Raw genomic sequence first — 27074 nt, 5'->3', positions numbered from 1 at the left:
GGTCTTTTCCAAGATTTGGCGTATTGTGAATATTTGGTCGATGGTAGACTTTCCAGCCACACTGATAAGGTCTAATCAGTTGGTTGACGGTGGGCTTCAGCCTTTCACACAATACGCTCGCTAGAACCTTATAGGCGATATTTAGAATACTAATGCCGCGGTAATTGGCACAAATTGCAGGATCGCCCTTCTTTGGGATTGGGCAGAGCACACTTAAATTCCAATCGGCAGGCATGCTTTCATCCGACCATATTTTGCATAGAAGCTGACGCAGCACCTTACCAGCTCCTTGTCGCCATGTTTGAATAGCTCAGCCGGTAGTCCGTCGGCGCCCGCGGCTTTGTTGTTCTTTAGCCGCGTTATCGCTATTCTCACCTCGTCATGGTGAGCGGAACGTCAATTCCGTCGTCGACAATTGGGGTATCGGGATCTTCACATTTCTGTTACATGCGCATACATAGAAATGTTAAATCGATAATATATGTAATTGAGAATAACAGAAATATCTAAGAATAAAAATTTATGAATTAAAAATAGTTTCGCATGGTGAAGCTAAACATGTTTTGAAATAATAAAAATACTAAATCGATACCATCGACAGAAGTAAGAAATCGAAAAAAATATTAAGAAATCGGTAAAAGCGAACATATTTTTTTGACAGTCAAATGTTTATGCAATATTGAATGTATGCTGGTCCCACTAATGCCTAAGACTGTCTCAATCTCACGATAGGTCACATGACGATCTTGCAATATCAGTTCGCGCACGGCATCAATGGTTTTCGGAACAACAACTGATTTTGGACAACCTTCACGAAATTCGTCTTGGAGTGAACTACGACCACGATTGAATTCACCATACCATCGATAAACACTGGTCGTTGATGGAGCTTCATCGCCAAAAAATGAATTAAGTTCATCCATGCAATTTTGCTGAGTTAATCCACGTCGAAAGTTGTAAAAAATAATCGCACGAAAATGCTCACGATTTAATTCCATTTTTGGACCGAGATGAATCTTTTAAGTTACTGTAAACAACACAAATAGCGCTGGTATTTCAAAACGTTCTGAGTACGTAAAAGCCAAAAAATGTCAAACTTTGCGATACAGCTGTCAGTTGCCAGATTGCAACACCAGGGTTGCCAAATATAAATATAAAAGGCACCCCTCGTATTCATAAGCTGTTAGCTTTCACTAGTGAGTCAGGACAATAAGGCGATTAAAAATATACCGCATAGGTGTAGTAAATGCAGTGTAGCTTGGGCTCCCCTGGCCTCATTTTGTGTGCACCATTTTTAATATCCAGTTCAGCTAACTTGGCGTATTGCAGCTTTTCTTATTACTTTCTTCTTTTATATCTGCTTTTTCTTTTATGTGCAATTCTTAACTGAGGTGAAACATTACCCTTTTCTTGTGCTCTTATTTTTCCGCTCACTGCTGTACATTTGAATTACATGAGCTTTTACAGCATCTGGAAGTCAATGGACCCAACTTCGCACTACCTTGTAGCCGTAATCAGTACTTGAATGTACTCAGATGTAAAAGTAATTAAATTAACTTCGCAAAATTGGCTATGAATAATTATGAACGCATTGAAGACGATTATCAAAGTGTGTTTCATCTCGTGCAATTGCAACTGAGTGGAAAAACTAATTAATTGCAAACTTATGCAATAAGCGAAGCAGACGCAAGACAGCAGCGAGAAGAGCCGGGAACAGAATCGCATTGTGTCTTGATTTGGCTTGACTCACTTATTCCATTAATTTTCGCCTTCTGTTCATGACGACGTTCTGTTCACACACACACATGTAGCTATATTGTATATGGCTGGCGTGAATTTCCCATACAAATTATTAGCAAATATATATACAAAAACAAAAACATGTATCTCCATACATATGCACTTTCAATTGTTTGTAGCTTCATTGTTTTGTCATTGCTGCGATCATCGATACCTTCAAATGTCATTTTGAGGTTAACACATAAACGAGGTGAAATATGAATTTGTGTGGCAGAATTCTTCAAAGTATAGAAGTGAAAATATTTGAATAACAAATAAAAAAAACCAAACCAAACATTGCAAAAATTGTGTGTGAATGAGTTGTGTCAGTTAAATTTGTAAATTACTGAGTTAAAGTGACAGCGACTGGCTTGTTTAAGTGTCACTTGAATGTTATCAGTGGGCGCGTTACAATCAGCGCATCTTCACTTGGCATCTGTTTCAATTGTTTTACTATTTTCTCTTGTTTCTTATCATTTTACCTTTTATTAACTCGCCTTTTAGATGTGTATGTACAACAAATTATTATTATTATTTTCTTGTTTATTGTTGTTTACTGCCAATTTGGCGCGCTACATACACACGCACATAGGCCTCAAATGTGAAATTCAATTTCGCCATGAAAATGAACTAATTTAGAATGCCACTGTTGTCGCTCTTTCATTTGCACAATGCGAAAATTTACACAAGTGGGATATACCTATAGTGCGAAAAAGTAAAAAAATTAAATATGTAACAATTACGAGGACAACTCAATGTTAGCGAAATTTCCAAGCAAATAGTTTCATGGCATAATCAATCTACTGGGCTGATAAGCTAGCTAGACAGTGTACCCTGGAAATGGTTTCATCGGAGAGGATTTGGGAACCTATGGTCTGCTCTTGTTGGGTTTCACGTGAACTCAGCGATCACAATATCTTTCTGGCCGCGGGTAGATCGAAGGCGCTCGAGGGAATTTCTAAGGCTAACAAAGCCGCAGCTCTCGAATTTGGTAGGTATACTTACCGGATATTGTCCGTTAGGTGTCCATGCGGTGCGGCTTGGGATGGCTTCAAGTCTTTGCTGCAGAAGCTGTCTGTCTTCTTTTCAGCTGCCCTGCTCTCGTCAGGCAAAGGTTTAGACATCTGGGCGAATACTTTCTCGCTACATCTGCGGATATATCAAAGCAGGTTTAAATATCACACACCTGGTGAAATTCTTCAGTAGCTTGAATCGATTAATACGAACGTTAATCGCCGCCGTTGGTCGTGATCCTCTAATCCAAAGCCCCTTTTCATGGCTGGTTTCTTTCCTTCTCCTTTCTTCTCCCCTCCCGCGCTGTATGGTATCACAACGGACACATTTTGAATATTTATCCAGATGGGCCCTCACAAGGGCAGCCATTTATCCTAACTTAACCAGTTCCTTTACTAATTCAATTGTTGGTTGGAAATTCTTATCACTGCGTCGTTCAAATAGCTACGAACATAATTTGTAATACCTAGAGTGGCATCACTATTGAGAGAATACAGAAAACTTCGTATGCTATGATCAAAAATCAATGTTTAATTTAAACGAACCGTGCACGTGGGTACCGGTCCATGTTTTTTTTCTTGTGTTGGTAGTCAATAAAGAATATTATTTATCCGTTTTGAAGCGTTTGAGAGGTGCTGTACGTCGCAAACGGCCGGAAATGTGGGCAAACAATTCTTAGATTTTGCATGATGATAACGCGCCATCGCACCGAGCCAAATTATGCACCAAGTAAATACCATCGTGCAAGCACCGTATTCAGCTGATATGGTTTCCCAAGCAGTGATGGTAAATGTAGGGAAAATTCCCTACATGTAGGGATATTTGTCGAAAAAGAAGGACAGATTTTTTTAAATTCTGTAAATGTAGGGAATTTTCAAAAAGGACAGAAACAATTTTACAATAGCGGGAAATATTAAAAAAGTTCATTTAAAATAAAAAGCCGCAGTAAGATTTCATGCCAGTATTTTTTTTCTTATGGCAGCATACTTTTAAAGCATTAATACGGCAACATTGCCATTTTTTCCTCGTTAACGCTAACGCGATTTTGTCTTCGCGCGAAAATTGTTAGTTGTCCCGCGTTTTTTTTTTTCAGTTTTAGCTTTTTTTATATTTAAAATGTACATAATTTACAGAAATGAGCTCCTCCTCTTCGAATGACTCTTCGGTTGAACACCAGGAGAAAAATTCAAGTATCGGAAACAAAAGTTCAATAACAAGTGGCTTGACGACGACAATTTTAGTGGCTGGTTGAAAGCTGTGGCTAACGATCCATTCAAATGCAAATGCGCTGAGTGCGACAAAGTTTTAAACTGCGGCAATTCTGATTTGCAGAAGCACGCCGAACCAAAAACGTACCAAAAAAATATGAAGGCAATAAAAAAGGCACCTAAAATAAACAGTTTTTTTAAGAAAAAGCCGAGTAAACCAAATGGTTCCAGAAATTTCGAAATAAGATTTAGCATGTTCTTCGCTGAGCATAATGTCGCGCTGCAAGTGGTGGACCATTTTATCCCAATCTTAAAAGTAATCGTGCCGGATTCTGAAAAAATAGGAACTCTGTCTTGTTTTAAACAGAACTAAATGTAATGAAAAAGAGTAATTTTTAGTCTTTTTGCTGAATTTTTCTTCATATATGTGTTTATAATATAATAAATATGTGTATTTATATATATTTTTCAAATAAAATGTCTTATTAAAGTGTCTTATAAAGTGTCAAAATAGCACCAAGCCCAAAACTTAAGCAAATAATTCAATTTTGACGTTGCAAGTGCGTCATTATAGTGTAAACACAGGAGAAAAATATGTGGGGAATTTTGTAGGGAAAATTTTTTGAAGCGTAGGGAAAAGTAGGGAATTTTTTTGGGCTGTGTAGGGATTTTTCAAAAAATCATTTACCATCACTGTTCCCTAGTTGAAGTTACCACTTCGTTGAAGGAGATCAAAGAGAATGCGACGAAGCAGCTGAAAGCCATCCCTTCGTCGGCCTACCAGGGGTGCATGGAGGACTGGGTTAAACATTGGCACATGTGTGTTGTTTCAGACGGGTGATATTTTGAAGGAGATAAAATAAATTTGTCTGAAATTTAACTCTTATATTTAACTATTTAAACATTCCCATTACTTTCTGATCATAGGGTATATCGCGTTGCAATATGGCACAAAATTAATCACACGATTTTAAGTAACTTTTTTACTAAATAAAAAATAATAATTTTTAGGAGTAGACATTTATCGAAAAGAGTTATTCGTTTCTCCCATCACCTCCTCGTTTGAATAAAATCCTTTTCCCGCCAGCCATTTCTTCAAAAGGTGGAGCAAATAGTAGACCGAGTAATCCGAGGGAGCCAAGTCTGGAGAATCGGGGGGATGTGAGACGAGTTAGCACCTTATTTCCATTCATTTTGCGACCGCAACTGCTGAGTTGTGAAGTTCCACACACAAAACTCGTTTTCGTCTATTAAAAAATTTGCAAATTACTGGACTTCCTCGATTCAAACGAATGCCAAACATAAAGAAATTTACCAATCTCACTGAAACTTAGTGTGTGTTCTTCGAAGAGATGTTACTACCTAAATATAACCTCAATACGCGCCAGTAGTGCCATCTCTCTGAATTTTCCATGAAATACGAGATTATTAATCTACAACCAAGTCGGTTTGCCAAAAGGTCACATAATTGAAACTAGAATTTTGTTCGTTTGATGTTAAAGGTTTGAAAAGCTGGTTATAGGAAAAATTATGTAAGTTATCTACAGTTGCGATCACTGAAATAGTAGTGCCCACTAGCGAAATGCATAATTCCATTAAAATCGCAAATTATGTGCTATCGATATCGATTTTTTTTTAAATTATCATCTCTAGTGTATGCTTTAACTATATGCAAAATATAACCCGTTCAACAATATATTGTGGAGCCAATATATATTGTGGAGCCAATATATTGGATAAAAACTATTATAGACCAATATGAGTACGTAAAAATAATGAAGGATGTTATGCTCCCATTCGTCGAAGAAGAAATGCCCCTCAAATGGGTACTGCAGCAAGATAACGACCCGAAGCATACAAGTAAGTTGGCAAAGTTGTGGTTTCAAGACAATGTAATTGAGGTCATGGAGTGGTCAGCTCAATCTACTGACCTCAATCCCATAGAAAACCTTTGGACAGATCTTAAAAAAGCTGTGTGGGATGCAAAACCAAAAAATAAGTGATTTATGGGATGTAGTGCTCCGCGCATGGCAATCAATACCACAGGAGAGATGTCAACATCTTGTAGACTCTATGAGAAACTGATGTGTAGGAGTGATTAAAAATAACGGTCATGCTACCAAATACTAAATATTTATGCTAACTCTTAGTAATAATATTAACAATTTAAAACATATTTAATAATTTTACTAACTTACTAGTATTTTGCTGCTCGCGGTAATTTGCATGAAAACACATCTTACGTGAAATTATTTTTGTTATACTCGTAGCTTATATATGAACAATTTTCTCCCCCTACACGTACTCATGAATTTGTCCTTTAGTTTTGTAATAAAATTAATACAAATATTACTTTGGTTTACTTGTAATTTCACTAAATATTAGCCGTAGGTTCGCCCTACTATTTCAGTGCTCGCAGCTGTATTGAAAAATAGTTCCCTTTTCTTGGAATTCGTTTTCAGATTAAAAAAAACTTAGACTAGCCCTCGTAAGCTACCTCATTTAATTTCCATTATAGGCGCGTATCTCTCTCTGTTCGTTAACATCAAAATGGAGTGCATTCATTATTTGCTAACGACACTCGCATTTCTGTTTACTTAAAATTCAAGTTTGTATGCGTGCGTAAATTTGCTATTTTTAAAATTCTACAGCAGTCTTCGTTTGCCAGAAATTTCTCCTTCCTCTTCCGCTTGAGGTTTGCATACGAAATGCAAATTTAATTGACACGCTTTTTCCAAAATACTTTTTACACAGAAATGTACATATTTGCACATATGTATTTATATGTGTGTGTGTATGTGTGCGTGTTTACTTCAGGTAACTTTTGTTTGCTAACGGAAATGCAATTCGCCACTTCTGTAAATTCAATGTTTTATTTGCTACAACATTTTTGTAAGTTGCTGTTGTAATATTAAACATTTCTTTTTTTTTTCTTTGCAGCAAATTAAAGATGAACTCGGCGAAGTGGTATCGGAAATGGAGGCGCTGGACGTGCCCGAAGATAGTAAACATTCCAATAAAGAGAAACAAATGTCAATTGGGCGAAAGAAGTTCAATATGGATCCAAAGAAAGGTAAAAAACTAAGTCATTTTGTGTTTTTGTTTTAATCCATAAAAGGAAAGGATGGCACTTTCTGTATGATTTCCTATAAATGTACTTAAAATAGCTTTCGAATGACTCGTTGGCTCATTAACAACCAACTGGCACAAAGTAAGGGATTTTAAGAATCTGTAGGGACTCAAAATTTGTGAATTTTTTCCGATTAAAAACACTCAAAAAAACTATGTTAAGAAAATGTTCAATTTGATGAAATTTGTGAAAGGTCTGTTGCCTGGTATTTCAATCTGCTGAGGTTAAGGATAGTTTGGGGTCAAAGATAGAGCAGAAAAAGGAAGAAGTATGAGTTTTCACCTTTTGCTAAAATTTTATTTATTTGAATTGGATAGCTCGACTTCGCTCACTGCTGGGGTAAGTAGTCTTACACTGGCTAAGGATGATGAATTACAAGGTTTCACCGTCCGAAGAAAAAATTATAAGAGTAACTTCAGCTGCCATTCACGAGAATGGTACTGGACTAGAACCCGCAAGGGAATAGAGGTCGCTATCGGCCAAAAATTACTTGAAGAAGGTCGATGTTGCGAGAGCTAGCAGTTGCCGACATCAGATGGGATCAGCAGAATCATGTTCGGAGGAAGAGTCTTATCGGGGCCCTATGCTCCCGAGCGGAGTGAACAAGCAAATAAAAAAAGCTTCGGCTGACACGTCATGGGGGATTCGGTCGCAGAGTTTTGCCCGCTCTTTTCACATCTACTCTATGCTCGTCCAATCAGTTCTTGTTTAGTCAGCAACGAAGCAACATGAGTAAGGGGTACGTGGATGTTTTCACCAACACAATCTCAGTTTTGTCGTAAGCAAATCGTCGTCACATCCCAAGTGGCGTCAGCAAATCAGGTGATTTCTTCAAATTCACTGAGAGCGGATTAACGGTCTAATGTTGGCCACAACTTTTGAATTTAGTTAATTAATACTATTGGCAATCCTCTCCGCATTTCCATCATCGAGAAGTTGTAAGTGACGCGATATGCCTTGCGGCTCAAGGACCCTTAAAAAAGTCTTGCTTTTAAAAGGGGAGGATAATTAGAATGATAATCTAATTCTTAAGCCTGTTGAGAAGTGCAAGCAAAGTGCTTAAACCAATGAAAAAATAAACAAAAAGCGAAAATCTTTGAGAATTGCATAGCGTAATAGCGTAACCCACTTAAACACCATCATTGTTAAGATTCTTACAGGCTCAAAAACTTTGCCTGTCAAAGGTGTTCCTGCTGGGCTGAACATGTTCAGTAGTATCAACATATTAGACATTTCAACTGGATCATTTCATAAATTGTAAAGTAGAACATTTAAAATTCTACAATCTCACTTCTGAAATAATAGATTTTAGACCGTCATTCAGCCAGCTCCAGTAGTGTAATCAGTTAATGGTGGATAGGAGTTTTCAACAAACAAGAAGTGGCAACGATTGGACCCAATTCTTTCTGAGTTGCGATTTCAGAACAAATAGAAGAGGTTAGATTAGGTTGAACAGAATTTTCTTAAACATTCTTCCTTCCGTAGCCACGGACACCCATTGTCCAATGTCCAAAAAATGTTATGCATTTTCTTAAAATTTTCTGAAACCATTCCGATCTTGTGGCTTCCAGCGAGACTATTGAATTAGTCCAAAGGCGCATTCTCCGAAGTGTGAGGTATTCGTTGAATGGACTGTACTTAATTATCAGCTCCTACAGAAGTGGATATGCGGATCTTCAGACTTTACAGACGTGCTTCGCCCACAGAAAGTGGCTCGTCATCAATCCAACCAGCTGTCTGCACTCCCTTCTGCTTAATGACAGGAGGGTTTGCGACAGTCGATCGGACATGACAGGTGACATCAGTTGAGTCCATCCGCAGCCTTTCTCAGCATGCCAAGCTCGCTTGTGGGTTGTCGTAACCCATTTGCTAACCGTGGCTATGATGGCCGCAGAAGGGAGTGGCAAAACGGGGTCCGGGCCAAAGAAGTTGGCTTTAGAGCCCATCTTAGCTAAGGAGTCAGAGGTCTCGTTTCCCACGATACCCACGTGTCCCGGGACCCATCTTAGCATCAGGCTGTTATGCCTACCGACATAGTTCAGCCTAGATTTACAGGACTCGACTACCCCTGATGTGGTTGGGGGGCTGTTTAAGGCCATAAGCGCAGCTTGGCTGTCGCTGCAGCCACGTTCAGATCTGCACCTCCGTCGGTTTTCCACAACAAAGTTCATCGGTTCTTGAACCGCATGTACATTATTTTGAGAGAGAGTGTTAGCCTGCAGGTGTCTAGATTAACTCTTAACTAGTAGCTAGGTTAGACCCTTACTCCAACTTGCGAAAACAATACACCTGCTGGCGTCTAGATTAATCCTTAACTTGTAGCCCTGAAGCTATGTATTTTTTTATCTGTAGGTGCCCAATGGTCGCCACTTCGACTTAAAAGATCTTTAGTGTCCTGTTTAAAGATATACTAGGGAAGAGATTGTAAGAATATTTGACATTCTTGAGCTTATTTCGAGTTGGTTGTAAGCGACATCAGTTCTTCCTTTGCAGCTTGACAATGCACGGTTTAGGCGAGGTTTGAAGGAGTGATCCTTATGATGCTCATCAGCTTTGCACTCATGTGAGGCTGGATAGCGTAGACTAATATTTTGTAGGAATCTGAAGTGGTAGGCCTTAATCATTCGTGTGAATCTGTGGTAGATGCAAATGGGGGTTATCATGCCTCCTATTTCACCACTTGGCAATACTCCGTGTAAGTCTATAGGGCGAAAGTCTTTTAGAGGCTAAGAGCTTTTCATCATTGCTGTAGCATCTATAGAGACTGGTCGGGAAGAACCTAAGTACGTATTACTCGGAGAGCTCCATGTCCATGTGCTGTTCCTACGATTGAACAGATACGACATGGACTCATACTGAGGTTTATTGAAGTAGAGTTTCTCGAAATTAAGGCTGGGGTCTAATATTAACCCCTCATGTGTGCGTGCATAGTTATGTAGCTGGTGGTTAGGTATTTGCTTTGGATATAAATATGAAAATTGCTGTTTTTCACCAGTTTTGCGTATGTTAATTAGTTGTCATGAGTTTATTTTACACTACCATTCAATTCGTCACCGCTTTATTGCAAAACAATTTTTTACTATCTACTTTACGAGTTTCAAGTGTTAGTAATTTTAAGTTCAAATAGTGGCTTTTAAGGCAAGAGGTTACCGAAGCCTGCATTTTCATGTATTTATAAATTCTTGAGTGCAATTCATTGTAAAACTTGGGGAATTTCCATATCTCACGTGCACAAATGTTTGCACTAAATCGTTAATAATTTGCGTCATTCGCAAAAAATACAACCAACTGTTGGGGATGCACCTTTTATTAAGGCGTGCCATGCGTACTTCTTACACACACATACACATACGTTAGGACCATCTGTTTGCGAGTCCGATCGCCTGTTTGATTTGAGGTGCCTTTTTTCGTTTTTATTTCTTTTGTTTCTCCCTTCTCCTCATTTCTCATTTACAATAATTTAATTTAATTAATTAGCCGCACATGCCTCTTTAGTCAAGCGTTTGTAGGCTCGAGTTGCAGGGTATGCGAGCAATGTGCCAAACCCTTCAAAATGTCAACGAACTGTCAAATTTGTCAGTCGATATAATTGTATGCATTTAAAGTGAGTACTTTTATGAGCATTCACTCATCTCATTGTTGAGCGCCCTTCACGTATGCCTATATGAGTATGTGTATGTTTGGTTGTACCTTCATGATCTCTTCCTTTCCAGCGTTGTGCAGTTATGTATGTTTTCTTCCCCCATTTCATGTAGTTCATTTGATTGCTACTCGTCCGATCATCCTTCAAGGCGTGACATAAGTCATGCAATGTGATAAAATTGTCATTAATATTATGATGTTAAGATTTCGTCTGTGCCTTTTTGCTGGCTGCACGCTCACTCTAAATAATTTTTGTACTAAATCAGAGGGAGAAAGAGCTCTCAACTTGGTCATAAAATGTTATAGGGGGGAAAGTTTCAGTGGATCAAAGTGCCGAATCATGTTTGCTATGGTGGTGTATTTTTAAATTTTTTAGACAATTTAATTTCTATTGTCACTTCAGACTCGAGTAGGTTCAGACAGCGCATATGTATGGGGCTGCTAATACTCCCACACGGAGACATAATTGCCCGTTATGAATGTTCCTCTCTGAAGGATAGGGGAGTTCATTTTCTCGGCTACTAGATTCCTATAATAAATTAAGGTATTATCTTGTCAAACCGCGGCGATCGCTTCAATGAAATGATCTCGTTTAAAGCTAATTGTTCAATAAGTTGCTCAGTGCGCAATTTCCTACTACTTCCACTATTTTTCGATTTTGTGATGTGGGGAACTGGCGGTTTTGGCGTGACAATATCCGAGGTATCTGTACAAAAATCGCCTATTTACAACTAGGAATACAAAAGAGTAATTTTAAACTAGGTTTTATATAGGTATCAGTTTCGTTTTTCACGTCACTTCTTTTGTCGCCTTAGTAGCCTAGAATTAGTCGTAAAAACTGGAATTTTAAACTATTTAGTTAATAGCTTGCATTTAGTGGTTTTGAAACCAGTTGGTGTCTAGTTATTTCGAAACTCATTTAAAGTCTAGCTATTTCGAGACAATTTGTAATTAGGGTTTTTGGAAAACTAATTCCTAAACTTATTTTCTATAATAAAATTGTGATTACGTTATTTGTTGTCGCTTTACTAGCCTAGAATTTGTTACAAAAACAGTTACTAGTTTGCAACTAGTTATTTTTAAACCAGTTGGTGTATAGTTATTTTGAAACTACTTCGCGACTAGTTATTATTAAACCAGTTCGTAACTAGGTTTTATTGGAAACTAATTACGAAACTTGTTTTTTAGAACTTATTTTCTAAGTTGTGATTACGTTATTTGTTGTTGCTTTAGTAGCCTAGAATTTGTTGTAAAAACGGAATTTTAAACCAGTGAGTAGCTTGCAACTAAGTATTTTGAAACCAGTGGAGTCTAGTTATTTTGAAACTAGGCCGCGACTAGTTATTACGAACCCAGTTTGTAACTAGATTTTTTTTGGATACTAATTCTTTAACTTATTTTCTAAGTTGTGATAACGTTATTTTTGGTCGCTTCCCTGGCCTAGAATTGGTTGTAAAAACAGAAATTTAAACTAGTTACTAGCTTGCAGCAAGGCCTTTTGAAACCAGTTGGTGTGTAGTTATTTTGAAACTAGTTCAAGACTAGGTATTGCCTAAACAGTCTGTAACTCGATTTTTTTTTGTTTGGAAACTAATTACAAAACTTATTTTCTATATAAAGTTGTGATTATGTTATTTTTTGTCGCTTCATTATCTTAGAATTTGTTATAAAAACATAATTTTACGCCAGTTACTAGCTTACAACTAGTTATTTTGAAACCAGTTGGTGTCTAGTTATTTTGAAACTAGTTCACGACTAGGGATTTTCACACCAGTTTGCAACTCGGTTTTTTGGAAACTTATTCCTAAACTAAAGTTTTTCTTGTGATTACTCTTGAATCGCTGATAAATTAGGTACTCTATGTTACCATTGTTTGTGTAATATAATAGATTTTTCAAAATAACTATTATATTATTTGTACAAGATGGCGAAAGTTTAATCACTCAATCCATTCAATCTAATCAATTTTGCAATTAGCGTCATACGTCAATCATATTTGACAATTGTGAAATAGATAATTGCACTGTACAAACAGATAAGCGTCAAGGAGCGCGTCAAGGTCAAAATATAAATGTCCATCATTTTCTTTTCATTTAGAAACAATTTTACTCGAAAACAAAATTGGCTGAATAATTTTGCGCCACTTTGAAATTACAATTTTCAAATTAAAGAATTCAGAATAAAGATTTCCCCATCACTTTTTTGTTATTTAGTAAAAATGTTATTCAAAAACAAAATTGGTAAGACCCAGCTTACCAGATGATCTCTTAGATTCTTTGAAATAAGTTTTACATGCCCTGCCCCGTTTGACTTTCGCTTGGAGATGCCTTTCAATCTACTTCTACAGTATAACTTTACGATGTTCCGCAGAAAATGGAAGTAAGTGAATATGGTTCCATCTACGCTCGCTCATATTAATCACCTAACCGGTGGTTTGGAAGGATGTTCTTAAAAATAAGCTGGTCAAGATATTCACCAATAAAAATGCGGATTTCTCAATCACAAAAATATGAAATGGGCAAAAATTCCATAACATCGCTGATACAATTTACGATAAATACTCCCATTATTTGCCTTCGGCTAGTGAAAAATCATACATTTAAAAGTCACTAAATTTACAGCCCTGAATATCGATTTATTATGTGGCGAAACGATTCCACTTTTTCTTCCTGACAACCCTTGTTATAGAGTTTTTGTATATATATCTCAAAATCCGTGCAATAACATCCCCGGTGGTGATTTCTCTAAAAACTCTTATCTATGCCTTCTCCAATTAGATGAATGCAATCATTCTTGACCATTATGAATTTATATAATTTAACATTTACTAGATCATAACAACTTGATTGAAAAAGCTTATCAAAAGTTGAGTTGAAAGACCTCGCTCTTTTAGTTGTACTTGTGAGCTACTCCTGATCCGCTCATTCTTAACTATTCATACATTGCTCAACAATTTTTAATTTTATTATTTTGGATAATATTGCCTTCAGTGTACCCTGTCTATCCCGATAATCTCTCCACTAGCATTAATCCACATATGGGATTTCCCTAGAAACAGCACAGCTGTCACTTTGTTCTGCTCAAATAAAAGTAGGAAATATGATGACACACCTATTTTTCAACGCCACTTAATCGTCGAAACAAGCACTTATCAACATAGCAACAATTGGCAAATAACAAAGAAAAGCAAAACAACATAAGCTGCAAAAATGATTGCTACGGTTGTTCTTTTACATGATTGCGAAATCGTCACCAACTATTATTATCGTAATAACCAACGTCAGCTATCCATCACTGGCATGCATGCGCGGTGAATGAGTGGTTGTGGCAATGGTAGGCAAGGGATTCGGGGACGCAACAGCACCAACGTAAACATTCAACGGCGCTTTCGTCACTGATTTAATTGCCTCAAATGCTTGACTGGTTGTCGGCATGTCTGCTCATTCATTTACGTACAATTTCTGTACTGGCACATACATCGCCCCGCCAGCCAATAGTCCCACTTCACCGACGAGTGTGCGTGCCTTGGTATGTTTGTTGCTTTGTGCAAGTATTTATGTAGATACTTTAATGGCCGCTAATCTCTCTGTTTGTTTACTTTGTTGTCTGCTTCCAAAAGTTGGATTGGATTTGTGGTCTTGTGCTGCCTGTTTGTATGTAAATTTAATTCTGCATTTGATTGCCTTTTGCCAGCTTGCATACAATTTCAACAATTCCACAATTGTTCCACCTTCGTATCGAGTCGAAGTTTTCGTATTTTTGCCATTTTTTTTTTTTTTTCATCATTCGCGCTGGGGGAAATGTGTATCATGTATGATACCCTGTTGGAAAAATGATGAACCACTAGTAATTGCTGAAGTTTTTAGATGGTAGTGTAGACGTGATAGGGTCAGTGAACCATCGAAGCAGTTGAGCAATTTTGCATTATGCTAATAGACCTGGTTCCGATTGAATATTTATTTAGTTTAAGGAGTTGGGGAAACAGCTCGTTTTTCCGTTTCAGTTAACTTAGTATGAATTTAGAACCAAGTCTTTGGGCGGCGTATGTGATTGGCGCCTTAAATCACGCATGTTGTCTAATCTTAGCTCAGCAGGCGAAATTTCGCCGGATGCTTAACTATAGCCGCTCATGCCAGAGCGTCTAGATGTCTGAATTGCTGCTTGATTTTGGTGCGCGAGGCTTAAGTTCTCATTCAGCTGTTAAAATGAAAGAATATACTCAAATAATCGTTGGCTTTAAGATTTTGGAAATATGCAGCACAGATATAATATATGAAGTTATGTGAGCATCTTCGTCCATTGGATGGAGTTATTGTGGATTACTTGGGTGCCTGCAATTAACTGAGCATAGAGTTTGAAGTCACTGGATTCTTGATACTGTTGCTAGAGCCTGTTCTCTATAAACGGCGCACCGCTTCAATATGCTCAAATATTACTTCTACCTTTAAAATTTTAGAAGTATGTCGGGATGTTGGTAGTGTTCTCTCGTTAGGATGGAAAGAGCTTAAGAGAGAATGGGAATTGGCTGTGTTGATTTTTTTGTATATGAACTTCATTGAACATTCAAACAAACCGCAGTAATCTTACTTATTACGTCAGCAAATCAGCTGATTCCTTCAAATTCGCTGAGAGCCGATTAGCGGTTTGATGTTGGCGACATCTCTGCATTCATCGAGTTATCGATTGCTATATTTTTTTTTTATTTATTCCTTGGAATATCTTAAAGGTATACAAACAGTAAAAATTCAAAAATGCCTGCATAAATTTAGAAAATGCAGCTCTCTTAATTGGAGCATAGGACGGAATTTTTAGGCGGTCTAAAATTGATTTATATTCCAAGATAGATGCTGAGATGTGTGGGGATATAAGGATTCCAACGCCATTTCATCTGAATTGGGGATTACCGCTGTACAAGAAGCTGTGCCCTGTTCATGCAAGTACTTCTCCTTGACCAATCCCACGAGTTTCAGCTAAGCCGAGTATGCCCAGCTTGTATCTATCCTTCTCTTTGCATGTTTGTTCAAGCTTGTAGGCTTCTGATAAAGATCTCACATTCCATGTTCCTAATGAGAAACCAAAAAACGTCATCTTGCTATCTTCCATTTCTTGGGTATTGTTGTCTAATGGTAAGCGTACCAGCCTTGCGTAACCCCGTATGTGTCAGTGGGATACGTATTAGGACAAGCAGTATTTCCCGTTTAAACATATTTTTATAGCTAGATGAGAGATATCCACTCTCAATGGCATCCAACCTGATGAACAGACGTTGAGAAGTTCCTTTCTCGTTTGCCTCCCGCTCCATTTACTACACCGGCGTTAGTTACCCAATCTATTAAAGAAGTACTAAGGATTAACAGAGGGTCCATCACAGAAGGGTGAGCATAGGAAATTGACAATATACGTTATATGATGCGCATATCTGCCGTTTATTGGTTGGTGGTTTTTGTAAAATCATAAAAAATCCTCCATAAATTTCTGGGGACGCTGCAGAATTGAAAGTCCATAGCTGGATTTAAAGATAGGTAGTTCCGGTAATGAGAAATCGACTGTCGGGGGATCGCTAAACTTATTGATCGTCCTCCTCTGGATATGTCGATCTAATAGATCGCGGATAGAGCGTGGGAATCATGGTTTTCAGAGAGAGGGTTTTCAATTTCAGAGCTCATTATGAGTCAGAGTGCCAGTTTTTCTAGAAGTATGATTCTTCACATTTTTTGGTTCAGTTTTCTCTACAGAACTAAATACGAGTATACATATGTATATATGTAAGCGCCCGTATTGCTTATACATACGTAACAATGTTATTTTTATTATTGAGCCTAATGGCATGGCATGGCATGGCAGACACACCCTAACATATTTATGCATGCATATCAAGATCGTAATTGATGCTGTGTTGCAGAATTCACTTGCAATACACAACACAACTTAATTTCAAGTTCTTACTGATGTGTGTAAATAGTTTGCACGAAATACCTTTTTTTGTTGTTGGTAGCTCTACTTTTTTGGATCTCTATCATTCAAGACTCTATTTTGTGCAATTGTCTTTATAGTTCGCCAGATAACATCCGTTGTATCGAAAATTACTCTGATTGTTGTAGGTATACCCCAGTACGTGGTGTTGTGTTGTTTGAACAGTGGTTGTCAAATCAATTCGGCAATTGGTGAAAAAAAAAAAATGGGAGAGGATCTTTTCCTGCCACGTCACTTGGGGATTCGGCAGCTGATTTCTGCACAATAATTTCACATGTGTTCACACACTCGTCCAATCAGTCGTTGTTCAGATGGCAACGAAGTGTCATTGGTTGATTTTTTTCGTATATCATCAACACAATCTCAGTGTTTTTTGTAAACATATCCCAATTACGTCCGCCTATCAGCTGATTCTGTCAAATTTGCCTGCGAAATAGCACATCTCTAAAAATCTTTCACCATGCGTAGTACTGACTGTCGTTATTGTTGTTGTAATAGCATAAACATTTCCCATACATGTATAGAGTCCTTGACCGGTTATATATTAATTAAGTAAATCAGAGTCGCTCCGGTAATGTAGAACCGACTGTCGTGGGAAATTGGATTAAATTTTTTTAGATGGACAATGAGCTACACTTTCATAAAAAAACAAATGAACATCAAAAAGAAAAAAAAAGGAAACTAGTCAAAATAGTCAAAACTGTCGATATTTTGAGAAAACTTGTCAAATTTCTCAAGTTTTTGTTTTTTGTTTTTTGGCACATATAAAAAAAAGATGAACTTTGAAAAGAGAAAAAAAAAACAAGGAACATATTTTTTTCGCGGTCTTATATACCTAAATCTCATGATGGAAAGAATAATGAGATGGCACCTATCGTGGTCCCGTTACTTTGCTCTCAGCGAATTTGACAACGAGTTACCTAATTTTAGCTCCAGTATGGCCAGATTACCATTTTCGTTACTTGATTTAGCATTTTTTTTTTGTTATTTAGTCTCGGAGTTTTAGTTCTTTCTTCATGACATTTTTCTAGCCTGTTCTAATTAAAATGTAATGTTTATAGTTTTATAAAATATAAATTTTTTATTAATTAATTAAATAATTCACTCAGTTTTATTTAGCTTTTCTTTTTTTACCATCTGGTGGCATTGCCCGCGTTTGCAGGTGTTGTTGGTGTTCTTCTGCTTTCGGCAGTCAAATCTATCTCTCGCTACTGCAGTGTTGCCAAGCTTTGGATAAAAAACCGCACTAAAATGCCCATTTCAAGAAAATAAAATCCCAAATTTTTATTGAATTACTTAAAGAACTTTGTATGTGTGACAAATTGTATTCAAAATGTGCGTTTTTTTTAATATATGTGTTATGTTTATGTTCAATTTAATCTATGAGTTTTTTGTTTTGCTTAACAGACTTTTTTGTTAAGGGAACGACTTATTTGCTATATTTGAGGTTATGTAACTAGATAAGGTACTCTTTGTGTAAAAATTTCAGTATGGTTTCTTTAGTTTTTTCTGGTATTTTGTGGCTTATTTTTGCAATGAATACACCTCTTGATGCCCTATATCCCACTAAGGATTGATGACCGGAAGAAACGATTACACCTCTGTGGTTTTAATCCGCATTCAGTAAATTCAAACGCCTTTTAAAATGTGTAAAAAGGTTTTCAATCTTAAGAAGAGTTGAGAGAGGGACATTTAATATTCTTGCATAACCTTAAAAGAAGCAAAAAATTAAATTCACACTTTCAAAATATCAAATTTTATAAGAACCAACTAATTTTGATTAGCACTAAAATCTTCTCGGAGTGACCTTTTTTAACCTTCTTTTGTATAATAATACAGTTTTTTTTTGTATTTAAAGTTTCGGTAGCTTTTAATTAAAAAAAAAAAAAAAAAAAAACACGAAACTTCAAAATTTTCGCATTTTCGGTATAAAAAAGCACTAAATTTATTGCGAAGAGCAAATGGTTGGCAATACTGCACAACTCGGAAAAACGTGACATCACGTACTATCTGATGGGCGCAATCTTCTTTCTATCATTCTTGCCTAGATCCTTATATGTATACAATTCCTTCCACATTTGATCCATTAATTTTATTAAAAAATTCCCATTTTATTTCTTCTTCAGGTATTGAATATTTAGTGGAAAACCGCCTGCTTCGACACGACCCCCAAGATGTTGCGCATTTTCTATACAAAGGCGAGGGCCTCAACAAAACTGCAATCGGTGAGTAAAATCAAATACTTTGAACAAATGAAATGAGAAAATTATCATTTCCAATTCGCAATTTCAGGTGATTACTTGGGCGAGAAGAATGACTTCAATGAGGATGTGCTCAAGGCATTTGTGGCGTTACACGACTTTACGAACCTAATATTGGTGCAAGCTTTAAGACAATTCCTGTGGTCGTTTCGGCTTCCGGGAGAGGCGCAGAAAATTGATCGCATGATGGAATGTTTCGCGCAGCGCTACTGCCAACTAAATCCGGATATATTCACTAACACCGATACGTGTTACGTGCTAAGTTTCGCCATCATTATGCTTAATACATCGCTGCACAACCCGTCGGTGAGTAGTGTAACGACGGAGGTGGAGGGTAGGGAGGGTATTACTGCAACGAACGAGTAGCGTTTACATTCACAAATTGCTGCTGCACTATTGCCAGCGGAAATCAATTAAACTGAATTAACGGGAGGGGAAAAATAAACGACGAAAATATGCTGCTCTATGCAAAATGCAGCAAAACTAAAAGTACTTAACAGTTCAATGAATATGCACTATTGTGCATGCTTCCGATCACATTCTGCGCGTGTCGAAATCTTTATTTATAGTTCAGGGTTTGACGGGCGAGCCGCCAAAGCAATGCGGTAAATTTTTTGCAATTTTCGCATAGCAACTTTTGCTGCATTTTCATGGTATTTGGCAAGCATTCATTTCGTTTAGCAGGTGGCCGCCGCTCTCAATTACAGGCTTAGTATATTTAAATAATTTATCTTTTTTGTTTTGTAAAACCAGTAACATCCGACAGAGTTGTGCTATGCTGGCAGTGATTACCACCCACGATCACCTCTTTTAAATATTTCACTATTCGTTTTTACTATCCTCTGTGTGAATGCGTCGTCGTTATACATTTGGTTGTTGGCTGCTGGTTGTTAGATGTCTGATGATCTCATTTGTTTTGAGTAATTACTTAATTCTAAAAATAGGTCAAGAACGATTTGAAAAGCTTTTACACATTTTATTTATTGTGGCTGTAAGTGAGGCGTTGATTGTTGCGCTTTCGCATCTGTTTCACTTGGATAAGAAATTTATGCATATGCAGCAAATGTGCCCAATTAAAATTATTTAAAAGTGTGGTTTGTAGATATGCGAGTATAATTTTTCACTACACGAACAGGTGAATAACCTCGTCATTTTATACCCAGCGGCGCTACTAGTTGAAACCAGCGCGGGTTTTGTTGACCTTTACGATATTCGTTAAATTTCAAGGTAAAGTCCAAAATAAAAAAGACTGCGCTAAAAAAGAAACGACAGGAGTTGTGTTCTGAAAAGTACCAGTTTATTTATTCAAAATAGTTCCCTCTGGCCTCGATACACTGCGCGATCTAAAAGCTTTTCGAAAGTGTGTTTCAGGTAATTGACCGGAATGCCCTTCAGGAAGTTGGTACAAGCCTTTTGTATGGCCTCTACGGACGTAAAACGTTTTTCTTTCACGGGCAAATGCGATTTTTCGAATTGGTAGAAGTCACAGCGAGCCATATCAGGCGAATACGGTGAGTGACTGATGCTTAAAATGCGATTTCTAGTCAAAAAATCAGTCAGAAGAGTGGATCGATGAGATGGCGCATTATCATGCCAGCTTCCCCCTTCACGGTGTTCAGGGCGAAAGCGACGAATGCGATGCAACAAACGCTTCAAAACGCCAAGATAGAAAATTGCATTGACGGTTTTCCCCGTTGGCATGAACTTCTTGTGGGCAATTTCCTTGGAATCATAAAAACAAATGAGCATCGTCGCAATTTTTTGGGTGGTGGCTCGTCTGGGGCCTTCCATTCGGCACTTTGACGCTTAGTTTCAGGTTCATGTTGGAAACACCACGTTTTTTCACCAGTTACATTGTTGTAAAGAAGTAAAGGAAGTTCCCGTCTTTTCTCGCCTCTTTAATGAGGACTTTCGAATGTTGAATTCTGAGCAATTTTTGGTCCTCAGTTAACTTGTGCGGAATGAAACGCGCACAGAGCTTTCGTAAGCCCAAATGATCAGTTAAAATGCAATAAATCCATGTTTTGGAGATATTCAACTCCGATTCCATGAATTTCAACGATTTTTTCATTCAAATTAATTAATTTTTGATAAATTGACGAGCAATTTCGATGGAGTTTTCGGTGATTACTGATTTTTGGCGGCCCGTATGTTCATTGTCATTTATATCCTCACAGCCATCACTGTAACGTGTAAACCACACATGAACTCTGGCACGAAATAGGCAATCATCGCCATAAACTTTTTTCATCATTTCAAATGTTTCGGTAAACGTTTTACCCATTTTAAAACAAAATTTGATATCAGCTTTTTGTTCGAAACTCATTTTTATACCGATGACACAAACATACTGACACTTTAGACGCAATAACTTCGCGTGGACTGAACCGAATGTCACAAAGCTTTCACTGGAAGGCAGCTAAGGATGTAACTTCCAACGCATTAACTCATTAAAAAGATGGCGCCATCAAAAACATTTTTATGACAGCAGTCTGGTTTATTTTGGACTTCACCTTGTAGAATATATTTTCGTGGTCATATGCGTAGATCCTCGTTTTCTTATTTTGGTTGTAATGCCTTTCACAGTAAAGGCAAACATAACCTCTTTGCTGATGTTAATGAGGCACTCCTTTACAAATGAATTTAGTGCGTTTTTTTAACCCAATTAAATAGTGCGTCTGATGCTCAAACCACCTTTTCAAATTGCTGGAATGTATCCATATGACAAGGTCTCTTATAGTGAGTTTATTTTTTTATACCACCAGCGAGGATATGGGGCCTCACAGCATCTACGAGAATGCATTGATAGTAATTCCTTGTAAAATCGTTAAAAGAAGCCTACAATGACCATAAAAAGGTATTGAATGGAATGATTTGTTGTTGAAATATTTCATATTTGTTATGTGGTACCAAAAAATACTATCGAAATTAACATACGCAGGATTTTCAGTCTTCTTCGGCATGAGATCAACGTGGTCTGTAGACCTCTTGTCCACATTAATGATTAAGAACGACAGTTTTGATTTCCTTGACGTTTAGTTAATTAGCTGATTCATTTGGCCGATTCTAACCCAGACCCACCTCTGCTTATTTGGAATTATTTGTACCACTTGTAAATATTTTTGTTTTGTGCGACAAAGCCTGGTCTCCTTTGTGTCTACTGCAGAAATTTCATTTAAATAAAATAAAATAAAATAAAATTTAATGCAACTAAATATACTTATCGGAATGAGATATTAAAAAAATTGCCAAAATCACTTTTAGTGTTTAACAAAATATTCTGAAACCATTTCAAAAATGAAACAGTGGAATCAACTTAAAAAAATAAAAACTATTTTTTCGAATCAATGCACCCGCGCCGTTTAATTTGGAAAGTCAATTTGATTGCCCTGGCGTATTTGGTTTATTTCTTAAAATATTTACGTATTAATTTTATAATAAATATAATACGCAATTCTTGATTCCAGGTAAAAGACAAGCCCACCGTTGAACAGTTCATTTCAATGAATCGTGGCATTAACAACGGCGGTGATCTACCTCGCGGCCTGCTGGAATCCCTTTACGAATCAATACGAACGGAACCGTTTAAAATACCACAAGACGATGGTAATGATTTAATGCATACATTCTTCAACCCGGACAAAGAGGGCTGGTTATGGAAGCAGGGTGGACGGTAAGTTATTTATTTATTGTTTTAATAAAAAATGTAAGGTCTTACTTGTGCTGCCAAAGTTGTCAAATTGCTGTAGACAATTACTAATGGTATCCTTTGCAGTCTTAAATTGTAAAAAAAAAAAATATTAAAAAAATGTCCTTGTTGTAAAAGCTAGTATGTCGAGGTATAGTAATAAGTCATCCTCCAGAAGGTGCGGTACACTAGACAGGGCTAGTTTACTAAGGCGGCAGCCCTTGGTCGGTGAAAAACCGAGTCATTCCGGTAACGTAGAACCGGCTACTATGGGAATGAAGACATCCTCCTCATTGCCACTGTTGCCAAAGGGAATGCTACTGGAGTGCGAGCTCTTAGCTGGATATAAAATCAAGTCGTTTCAGCAAACTCGTAGATTCGAGTTTCTTAGAAGCTCAAAGAGTCAAATAAACCATTGTTACATACAAAATTATTAGAGGAGGAAATATTTGTATGTGTATTCTACGGTTTGCGGCGAAAAAAATTTATTCGAGTGTCGAACGGACCTGTTTGATAAAGAAAAATATTAAAGAGTCTAATAAATTATCCATTCATTCTGGAAAATATTACTAGCGAGTGAAGTAGGCTGATTCGGGAAAGATTTACTCGGCAGTCAAATGACTTCGTTTAAATTGGAAAAATATTTCTATAGAGTGAAATATGTATACCGTCGCTATGTTCGAAAGAAATAATGGAATCGAACTATCATTTGATAAAAATATATTAGTACTTGGGAATATAATGGCTAATCGTTTTAGTCGGTAAAGAAATTTCTATAACTTCAAATAGGCCTTCGTTCAGTTCGAAAAAAATAATCGCATCGAAAAAACTATCGTTTGGCTTGGAAAAGATTAACCCGCAAATCATATATACCATTGCTTGAAAAAATAAATACTAGGAAGCCTATGGTTGTTGTTGTTGTTGTAGCAGCGTAAACATTCCCCATGCATATACGAGGAATGCTGCTGAAGTGACAGTCCTTGGCCGGATATAAATCCGGGTCGTTTCGGTTACGTAGAATCGACTGTCGTGGAAATGAAGTCGGAAGGAAGTCTATTATCACCACAGCCTCTTTGACGACTGTCGTTTGATTAAAAACAAAAAAAATTGACTAGTATGTCTCTTGGTTTGAAAAAGATTTGCCCGAGAGTCGAATAGACTATTGTTACACGACTTGACTTTAGCAAAATTAAACAACAAAATTAATAATTGTAAAAGTTATCGCTGTTTGCGTGGAGCCCGTTTCTCCAGAAGTCCGTGATCGGTGATCATCACATGCCCTTGGAGGCTCATCAAAATCAATCGGACAAGAAAAATTAGTTTTACTAATCGATAATCTTGTGCCTGGTCGAAGTTTTTTTTTTCAAAATTAACAATATGACGGCCTCAGGAAATATTTTTCTGATTTTCGAGAAAAAAACCGGCAACTAATTGACTAACTAAAAAAAAAACAATTTTGAAAAAGAAAATACTTCGATCAAGCACGAGTTGTTTATGTTTTTCAAAAGCATTTATTGAAATCTACCAAGCGGTTTTTCAGTTACAGTGATCACCAGTTCAAAAAACATAGCTTTGAGAAACACGCATTTAAAATTTTGCTATCGAGCGTCCGAGCGCTCTTTGTTAATTGTTGAATAACTCAAAAAGTATTTGACGAATTCACTTCAAATTTTCACACAATATTTTTAAGAAAATGCAACAAATATCCAATCCCTAAAGTATTTTTCAACGACTATATTTAAGTTTCACAAGAAAAAATTAATTTAGTATGAAAAACTTTGCCAATATTGTAACGACTATATGTAAGTTTCACATGGCCTATTGCACATAAGAATAACTCATAAGGATATCTAAATAAGATGAGAATAGCAGTTGATAGAAATTTTACAGTTACAAATTGTCTCAAATTTACAGTTACAAATCCTGGAAGCGACGCTGGTTCATATTGAACGACAATTGTCTGTACTACTTCGAGTACACCACGGATAAAGAGCCACGAGGGATTATACCACTGGAAAATATATGTGTAAGTATTAGTAAAGCCACCATAGCTCCAGAAAATCACATTAATTTAATCACCATCTTTACAGGTACGTGAGATACACGATCGCAGCAAACCACATTGTTTTGAACTGTTTGCTACCGGTGGCGCTGATATTATCAAAGCATGTAAGACTGACTCCGAGGGAAAGGTAAGTCTTTGAAGTTAAATATTACGCAGTTATCACACAGCTACATGGATGCGCTTACTTGCAGGTTGTGGAAGGTAAACATACGGTTTATCGAATGTCTGCGGCAACCGAAGAGGATCAACAAGAGTGGATTAAACGCCTGACGCAGTCCATTAGTCATAATCCATTTTACGATATATTAGTACAAAGAAAGAAGAAAGCACTTAGCAAAAGTTAGTATTGTGCGGTGGGCATAGCAATGTTGACAATCCAAATGATGGATCTCAGTGCGCCTCGCCACCGAAAGAGCGAGGAGAAGAAACAGTGTCTATCCTGCCGCCAACGCCGCCAAAGCCGTCATCGCCAACGCCAACGTCGCCGCCGCTGTCGCCGTCGTCGCGTTTGCTGCAAGCGCCGTAGAGCTGCTGCTGCACTCGAAGAAAAATGCACATAAGCAGTTGTAAGCAAATTTGCGCTCATGCATACTAAGAGAGAGAGAGAGGGGAGGGGGATGAGATGGGAGTATGGGATTATGAAGAAGACATTTTTGTGTTTTTGATCAATGTAATGATGGTTTATGGCAAACAAAAGACTGGTTTTTGATATGAGGCCGCCGTATACGTTGTTGTAATGTGCTCAATTAGGAGCTGCGAATGTGTAGGATTCTTCGATGAAAACCGTTAGCGCAGAAGCGCAGGTTTGCATGCAGGCTGCAGCAGTGGTTAGGCAAAAGGGGAAGGGGTGGGGGAAAAAATGTAAAGAAAAGGCTGTTGTGACGCGAGTTTTAACTTTCTAAACAATTAAAAATACTTATACACACACATGTATGTATGTCTCACTTGAAACCAGCTGTAGTGTAATGTGAAAAAAAAAAACAAAAACAGAAGTGTAATTAATAAGGTAAAAAGAGTTTATTGAGCTTGTCGATCAGTTATATGTATGTTTTAATGTCCTATGAGAATTATGGAAAAAATCTGCTTGATCGCGCGCACAAAACGCAGTTGTCTTTATTGTTGTGATATAATTTATAACTTATGCTTAAATTTTGTATTGTATTAAACAATTGTTTTTTTTTTGTTACTCCAATTGATTAAAAAAAAAACAAAAACAAAAAAAAATTAAGTAAATTCTAAAACTAGGCAAATTAATATTAATATAAAATTATGTTTGTATGAAAAAATCAAAAAAAAAAAAAACAAAATAAACAAAAACAGCTTGCAATGAAAATGTTCTACTGCAAACATATCGTGCGAAAGCTGGACTTAAATGTAATTTATTTAATTTTATTGTATGTAAATGAAAGAATTGTAATTTGTAATTGTATAAATATGCCTGCTTAGTTTGTTTTTCTCTAATTCACATGTAAGCATGTTTTGTGAAAACAAACTGAAAAAAAAAAAACAAAAAAAAAACGAAATGCTCAGCAATAAATCTAGTTAGACACCTGCACGCACGCATGGCAAATGTAGCACGCGCGTGTGCGTGTGTGTGTCTGTATATATATATGGTATATTAAAAAGAAAACATTTCCTTAAAAGGGCTCGAATAGTCTATCTTTAGAAATATGTTTAATTAAGAGATGATAAAAGGTAAAAAAAAAACACAAAAAAAAAACAGAACACAAAAAAACAAAAAACACAGAACACAAAAACACGTAATCCAGTCAAAGAAAGTTCTTCCAAGCAATGATATTAAAGCAAGTAAAATACTTAAAATATATAAGCAGTTGTGTACACCGAGGTATTATTAAGATAAGAATAAGAGCTGACATGCGAGAAGAAAGCTTGAAGCTTGAAACTTGAAAACATACATGCTTTCGCATAGTGACATTATTCGGGGCCTTTGACAAAACATAAACAAAAATTTACTTATTCGACTTAACTCTAACCCCTTCGCAAACAAACCGGCTAATGTTGTCAAATTTGTGTAGAAACATAGGGGCAGGACGGCATTCCCCGTCATGAGTTGTTGCAACAACTAAGCCAAGGGGCTTGTTCGAGGCACGCAATAAAAGCGGCAATACTGCTGCACTGATGACAATTTGCAACACAGTTGCAATTGCTCAACTGATACTTTTCTGTTGCCGAAGCAAACAAAAAATTGTTGATGCCGATTTATTTGTATTCGCGCGCAACATTTGCCGAATTTTCGACGCTTCGAACGTGATGCTTTTAACAATGTTGCCAGAATTTTACATCGAACGTAATA

The 27074-nt window shown here is 37.0% G+C and overlaps 1 protein-coding gene across 6 annotated transcripts in view; it reads left to right on the top strand.

Moving 5' to 3' along the window:
* LOC128864317 (cytohesin-1) overlaps positions 1-26526 on the top strand; it is a 114653-nt gene extending 88127 nt beyond the window's left edge. For all 6 annotated transcript variants that reach the window (XM_054103925.1, XM_054103927.1, XM_054103926.1 and 3 more), the window contains 7 exons: positions 6942-7074; positions 18873-18971; positions 19039-19313; positions 22475-22680; positions 24610-24721; positions 24786-24887; positions 24952-26526. In XM_054103925.1, the coding sequence (XP_053959900.1) occupies positions 6942-7074; positions 18873-18971; positions 19039-19313; positions 22475-22680; positions 24610-24721; positions 24786-24887; positions 24952-25104 (1080 nt within the window). In that variant the 3' untranslated portion in view covers positions 25105-26526. The remainder of the gene's footprint in view (positions 1-6941; positions 7075-18872; positions 18972-19038; positions 19314-22474; positions 22681-24609; positions 24722-24785; positions 24888-24951) is intronic.
* The last annotated feature ends 548 nt before the right edge of the window (positions 26527-27074 follow it).

Source organism: Anastrepha ludens, chromosome 5, assembly GCF_028408465.1.
Source record: "Anastrepha ludens isolate Willacy chromosome 5, idAnaLude1.1, whole genome shotgun sequence".
Lineage (NCBI taxonomy): Eukaryota > Metazoa > Arthropoda > Insecta > Diptera > Tephritidae > Anastrepha > Anastrepha ludens.
This window is presented reverse-complemented; position numbering and strand designations above follow the sequence as displayed.